At 38.6% G+C, this 7,500-nt stretch overlaps 1 protein-coding gene across 5 annotated transcripts in view; it reads left to right on the forward strand.

Moving 5' to 3' along the window:
- Positions 1 to 7,500, forward strand: part of LOC113804945 (uncharacterized) — a 30,665-nt gene that overhangs the window by 20,792 nt on the left and 2,373 nt on the right. For 3 of the 5 annotated variants that reach the window (XM_070116400.1, XM_070116395.1, XM_070116399.1), the window contains exons 2-4: positions 5,947 to 6,105; positions 6,492 to 6,672; positions 7,339 to 7,455. In XM_070116400.1, the coding sequence (XP_069972501.1) occupies positions 5,962 to 6,105; positions 6,492 to 6,672; positions 7,339 to 7,455 (442 nt within the window). In that variant the 5' untranslated portion in view covers positions 5,947 to 5,961. Of the gene's footprint in view, positions 1 to 2,672; positions 2,966 to 3,394; positions 3,689 to 5,946; positions 6,106 to 6,491; positions 6,673 to 7,338; positions 7,456 to 7,500 lie in introns of those variants that run through there. The other 2 variants (XM_070116397.1, XM_070116396.1) reach the window with 2 other exon arrangements.

A 7,500-nucleotide genomic window follows, 5' to 3' on the forward strand; every position in this document is an offset into this window, starting at 1 on the left:
GTCATTGTAGTCTTTCACGACTTGTGGACAGGTAACGACCACCTTCGTTCCATCTTTTTCTTTCCTCTGCATTGTGCTAATCTCAGTTCCATGGTAGTTGGAAATCAAGTGCACTGCTTTGCTGTCCATCCATTTGTATGCTATTATTCCACTGGGGGTTGACCTAAAGTCAAAGTCTCCTCTCTTTAGTGATTTGTCATTGGCTAGAAGAGGAAAGTCTCTTCTGCCAGAATATGTTGGCCTTGCAATATTTCCATTAGGGGAACTGATGAGAAGTAGTTATCAAAAAAGACTTTGTGGTTTTTCCCACGGAGATGTTCTGTCATTGTGAGAACAATTTGTTCACCCAAGGTAAGTTTTTGTTTGTTTGGCTTTTCCTTTTCATCTTTTTTGCCTGTGTAAATCTCAAACTTGCTGATATAACCATCATTATCCCTTAGGCACCATAGTTTATAACCCCGTTTGATAGGCTTCATTTGGGTTATATTATTTCAGGCAGCTTCTGCCTTTGAAACGTATCATTGACTCATCCACACTAAGATGCTGATTGGGTGCTCTTCTGTTTCTAAATCTTTCATTCAGAGTTTCAACAAGTGGTCTCACTTTATATATCTTGTCTTTCCTGTCTAATTTAGCATTGTCATTCATATGGATGTTACCAAGGACACCAATATCATCTCCATTCATCCAGTAATGGCGGAGTGAAGGTAGACGATGGTAGCCCATTATAATGTTAACTCCAAAAAAAGACATACATTTCATTTATCGAAATATTTCCAACTTTTCCTTTCTGAGTGCAGTACAAGTTTGTTTCAAATACTAGTCTGTCAACCAGTTCAGCATAAAAAAATATGAAAAAGGCATCAGTTGGGTTTGTAGCTGAGTTTGCACCAATTTGCTCTGGTCGAAACTCCCTCTCTTCCATTGATTGTAATTTCTTCCTCCATCTGCGACGTTCTCTGTTCTTGTTATTTACTTGTGAGGTTGGGTCATCCTCCGATGTTGAAGGCCTTCCATCCATATCAGGGTTCCCTACATCAGCATCAGGAGCCGTCTCATCACCTCCAATGATAATAGTGCAGCGTTCCTCTTGAGCACGAGACAGTGGATCATTGTTGATAAGGTCTCTAGGACCTGGAGCCTCATCATCTGTGTCATCTTCAGTGTCTGTGTCTCCATAATCCGACGGGAGATTTTCCAGCAATACTGAAACTGATTCGTCGTCCAGGCCTCGGTTGTGCTGCCATACCTGTAAAAAAAATATATGACTTGGTTTCACTGTCTCAGCATGGATAGTATTTACAAAAAAAAAAAAAAAAAAAAAAAAAAAAAATGCAAAACAGTTCAGTTGCCCATCATCTACTTTCTATGGACCATACATTTTCTATATTTTAACGGTAAGTATTACAATATTTTTCACAACTTACCCGAGGAATATTGATGATCTACAAGGTCAAGACACCTGTACTAGATTTATGATACTGCTACTGGTTTATTTAGAATCTGAAAAATACAATGAAAAAATCAATGCACATTTTACTGGGAATCACAATATAATGCGCGATCAGAATACTAGGCTTCATTCTAAGAAGCAAAAGGACACGGCATATCATGCAAATATGCAGCTTTCACTTATCTACTAGTAAAAAGTGAGCTTTGAAATATACGCCTCCGCACTCGCCTTCCTGTCGGGAGCTAACATATCCGCCAATATTTTCCCCATATATGAAGTTTATATGAAGTTTTATCACAAAAGTATGATTTCATAATAAACAATATACATTTTTCTAAAACTTATGTATATATAGAATGGATACTCACCCTATAAACCATCCAGAAGTGGTCGAAAAGACAGGTGAAATTCTGCAGGTCCAATGCCAAGAAAAGTTTTCATTCATCTGTCATTTTCGCGACATATAAACACAGCAGGTGCCAAATGACCGATGATTCACAATTAACGATGGGTGCTGAGACTCCCCACAGGCGATCTCTAGCTTACAGCAATAAACCGTGTTACAATAGCGACGAAATTAAGGCAGGATCTAAAGATCCCGTCAGGGCTAAAAGGGTTAAGCTGCATTGGCGAAGGGCGGTCGTTCAGTGTGCCTCCTCCCACCTTTTTCACCTGTACACCATCGACCCAGCTCTCTAGATATTTCACCGGAAAAGAAATCACTTCCTCGTCCCAATGATGCGGCTCGATTTGCAATTTCAGTTTGCGTTTCGTCTATCTTGGAAAAGATGTCAGTTTGGCAACCTCATTGTCACCTCGGGTTTTCCATGTGTAATTATTACGCTATTTGTCTCATTTTATTTCTTATTTAGCATATACCAAGATTATCCGCGAAATGAATATTCAGGAATTTATGAATATTTATGGGCGTAAAAAAGTTGCATGTTCTTCATTTTCAAGATAGTTCCTCCTGCAAACTATCCAAATTCCGAGTGAACAAACAAACGTTTAGATTACTTTTCACACGCAGGGAAATTGCCATTTCTATCATAAGCATATCAAGTTAATGTATCTAAGCTTTGATTTTAGTATAGTATGATAATTTCATCTACATCTTCCCACATACTGTAAACAGACGTACTCTGACAAATATAAGGGAAATAGTAAAATGGAGTTCACATTTCACCAGAATTATTTCTTTTCAAGATATCTGATATCATATAGCATTTGTATATATTTAGAGTCGGCTCTTAGAATTTGGATATGAAACCTTGGAACCGCCCTGCTTGTAGTTGACGAAGGTGAAACCAAGGTCTATATAAGTACAGGTCTCGTCACTAAGGGACTCAAATTCGTCCGTCTCGCGCATGACGTCATCTGGAGCAGAGCCTGGGGGTTCCACGCTAATCGTGTGGTCATTCTTTGATGTGAGGTAGAGCCGTAAGGATCTCTCCCTCTCTCCGTTTTCGCTCGCTTGACTGACTGGCGCGCGCAAAGTCACAATGCCCAGTGGTTGGTTGCAGCATATATATGTACATTTATGTGTATATTTATGTATTGCCATTATTATTATTATTATTATTATTATTATTATTATTATTATTATTATCATTATTATTGTTGTATGATTCGTTTTATAATAAATTCATCAAAAACATTTGGAGTTTACATATGCCATGTCTTTTTTATTTATTTTACGTCCTTATTATGCCATGTCTAAGCTGCAACATATGAATTACAAAACTAAATTCACGTAGAATATATGATATAGGCCTCTAAACAATCGCTGATAATCATCGCCTGCAAAACATGTCCAATAAGCAAATCGTTCAACGTGCCGACATCTGAAATTACTCAAGTATCTGCTCATTTACTACCATTTTCTATTATCTATGTCCCTGCCTACCATGCTCTAATTCCCCCCGCCCCCCTTGCTCTCAGCTCCTTCCAGGTGACGTCATAGGCCTTATCACCCAAAGCTGCGCAGAACTCCGAAGTGACGAGACCTGTACTTATATAGACCTAGGGTGAAACAAGCAAACATGCTTTTTCTCGCTCAGCTATTCGCATGTGGATGCATCACCTCATAGAAACACCAAGCCCTTTTGGAAGATTAATAGCGAAACTATGATCAGATTCTAGGTCAAGAGAAAGGGCATTCAGAATAATCGAAACGATTTACTGTTTCGTAACTCATCTTCAAGTATTGAATTGACACTGCACACGAACACAATGGTAATTCCTCTATTTATCGTCACTGCATGTTTGATATCGCTTTTGAAGAAAATGAAAGACCTAATGGCTTATGTAGTATGCAAATATGGAAATGAATTCACTTATTGGTTATTTATATTCCAGAAATCACACCCAGGTTTTCGCCTTGTTCAGAAAAAACACTCTATTTACATTGAACTGGTTGCCAGCTTTATGAAAGTGGGACCTAGCAAGTGTGCTGAAATATGATTACGGAATTGTACACGCGCACGCATACATACGTACATACATACATTCATTCATACATACATATACATACACATATACATATACACATGCACATACACATATACATATACACATGCACATACACATATACATATACACATGCACATACACATACATATAATATACACATGCACATACACGTGTGTGTGTTCTTACCTAGTTGTTTCAATACGGGAGAAGAGTTAAGCTCAAGTGGTCCCATCTGCTATATTTAAATTGTATAACTTTTAAATTGATGCACAGTTTTGGCACACACTACGTGTTTGAGGAGACTGTTCCATGTTTCAATAGTTCTGTTTGGGAAACTATATTTTTTGACAACTTTATTACCTCTTTTTACTTTCATTTGTGTGTGTGTGTGTGTAGAGTGAGAGAGAGAGAGAGAGAGAGAGGGGGGGGGGAAGGGGGGAGGAAAGAGAGAGTGAGAGGGAAGGAAAGAGAGAGTGAGAGGGAGAGAGAGAGTGAGAGGGAAGGAGAGAGAGAGTGAGAGGGAGATAGGGGGAGGGAGAGAGAGAGTGAGAGGGAGATAGAGGGAAGGAGAGAGATAGAGGGAAGGAGAGAGAGAGAAGGAAGGAGAGTGAGTGAGAGAAGGAAGGAGAGAGTGGAGAGAAGGAAGGAGAGAGAGAGAGAGGAGGAAGGAGAGAGAGATAGAGGGAAGGAGAGAGAGATGGAGGGAATGAGAGGGAGATGAAGGGAAAGAGAGAGAGATGGAGGGAAGGAGAGAGAGATGGAGCGAAGGACAGAGGGATTGAGGGAAGGAAAGTAGATAGAGGGAAATAAACGGAAGGAGAGAGAGAGAGAGAGGGGGGGGGTGTGAATGAGAGATTTAAAGATTTTTAAAAATTTAAAGATTAAAGATTTAGTTTTAATTTCATTTGTTACTATGGATATTATTTGCTGTGACATACTGTCTGTTTTATTTTGCCCAAATCTCCACCTGTGTGCAAGGAATGGCCGGGGTTACCACTCACTGGCTGGGCGTGGGATTGAAAGCAGGTCTGCAAGATTGCTAAACCAGCACCTTACTGCTGTGCCAAGGGAAGGAGAGAGAAAGAGAAGGGAAGGAGAGAGAGAAAGGGAAAGAGGGGGAAGGAGAGAGAGAGAGGTAGGGAAGAAGAGAGAGGGAGTGGGAGGAGGAGAGAGGGAGAGGGGGGGGGGAAGGAGAGAAAGAGAATGGAAGGAGAGAGAAAGGGAAAGAGGGGGAAGGAGAGAGAGAGAAAGGGAAAGAGGGGGAAGGAGAGAGAGAGAGAGGTAGGGAAGAAGAGAGAGGGAGTGGGAGGAGGAGAGAGGGGGAGAGGGGGGTAAGGAGACAGAGAGAGGGGGGAGGAAGGAGAGAGAGTGGGGGGGGGGAAGGAGAGAGAGGGGGGAGGAGAGAGAGTGTGGGGGTGAGGAGAGAGAGAACGGGGGGGAGGGAAGGAGAGAGAGGGGGAGGGGAGGGAAGAAGAGAGAGAGAGAGAGAGAGAGAGAGAGAAAGAGAGAGAGAGAGAGAGAGAGAGAGAGAGAGAGAGAGAGAGAGAGAGAGAGAGAGAGAATGAATGTCTGAAGCCAATTTGGACACACCAAGCATCTTGTGTGACTATTATGCTCTGAAGTAGGAGGCAAGATGACCACATAGTTTAGGGACTGGGTTGAACCCTTGCTTGAAATTATGTTGTTTATTGAAATTAAGTTGTTTATAATGTGTTTGATAAGCCAATGTGAATGCATAATTAGAAAAAAAGGATTTTTCATATGTATTGCATGTTTAATAAATATTATAAAAATGTTCCAAACAGATAAATTTTTATTCTATTTTGAAGGAAGAAACTGATTCATGATTTTTTACTATTTATTTTTACTTTGACTTTGATATTTTTTGTTCTTATTTTCTTATTAATATACACATCATTATTCCATATGATAATTTCTTTTTTCATCCAGCCTACCTACAGCTGCTTGAGTCACATTACATTTTATCACCTCACGTCTTTCCTCTATTTTTTTTTTTCCAGAGGAACAAAAAGAAGATGAATACACACCCTCACTTCAAAAGCATTGTAGAAACTGTCAACTCTGCTGAGGAAATAGATGATTTAATTGGAGAAGCACTTACCTATCAAGACATGCTTGATAAGAGAACATCACCTTGGGAAATGCACTGCTGGAGTCAGGTGGGTAAGGCAAGCTCATACTACTAGGTTTTCAACATTTATATTGTCTTGTGGAATATGTACAAGTGTGTCGGTTATTATCATGGTTATTGTTGCTCTAATTTTCAATAAATAAATGTTTTCTTGGTACTTGGTATGAGCCGACAACAGATATTGAATATACCAAAATGAGCAATTTGATATTTTCTATTTTCAGATCAGTTCTCATCTTTTTAACCTGCATTTTTTTTTTTTTTTTCTTTTGTCATACTACTTGGGTTCTAAGATAGTCAATTTACAAACATGTAGATAAGCTGATTCTTATTGGCTGTTAAATTTGTATTTTCATTAATGCCTCATCATTGTTGCATTGATCGCACTAGTTGAGCTGTGCTTTTTCTATCCAGGAAGAATTGCAGAACTTCAGAATAAAACTTTCTAATGTGGACCGTCTCTACCACATCCACTTCTTTGATGATCATTTAGAAGAACGCAAGTTTGTGCTTGTAGCTCGTATTTTGTACAAGGAGAGACATGTCTTTGTACAGCTTATTGCAGGTTGTGACTTCACCGGTTTTCATTGCAGAGGTTAGTGAATTACTTCTATATAAACTGACTGCTTGTTATTTTGGTATGAAATAATATCTAAAAGCTTTTAATGTCATTCTTTGTTCAAGAAATCAAGTATTCAGCTGAGGTCAGCTATGCTGTTTTGTTTTAATTTTTATAAAGATTTAATAAAATGTCACCCATTAGTATTTGGAGACAACTTTTACAGTAAAGGAGATTTATGTAGAGTAAAACACCTTATGAGGAACTGGACCATCAAAAAATGTCAATGAAGAAGCTTTTCTCAGGTAATATGTTTTCTCCTGGTAACAGTGTTCAGAAGCAAACAATACAGGCAATACAGACATTATATTTGCTTACTTTACAAAATATCAATACTGCAAATGCAGTGGATCTCATTTATGCCTAAAGACAACACAACAAATTAGGCTGCTTGGGCTGCATGTGGTATATTTGTATAAGGTAGTTGTATATTTAATAACTTGGAGTTACAGTGTATACCCTTTGTAATTAAACATTTAATGCAATACAAATTCAACATTTTGATATGCTTCTTTTTATAAGATTACAGTTGATATGATAACTGTCTTGTAGTGAGTTACAGTGCTTAATGAAGTATTTTCTTTCTCAGATAAAATCTTGTCAGGAAAAATATTTCTTATTATTGAGATCATTATCTTTCAGGAGGAGGTGAGATATACATTAGCCTGGATGCACAAGTTTTTCTCAAATCTGTGTTGGACCAAAAATATGACATTCAGAAGATATGGAGAGCAATGGTTGATGATGGATATAATGTTGGTTTGTTATCATCAAATCTCTTTGTTTTCATTAGTATTTAATGGG

This window comes from Penaeus vannamei, chromosome 39 (genome assembly GCF_042767895.1).
Source record: "Penaeus vannamei isolate JL-2024 chromosome 39, ASM4276789v1, whole genome shotgun sequence".
Classification (NCBI taxonomy): domain Eukaryota; kingdom Metazoa; phylum Arthropoda; class Malacostraca; order Decapoda; family Penaeidae; genus Penaeus; species Penaeus vannamei.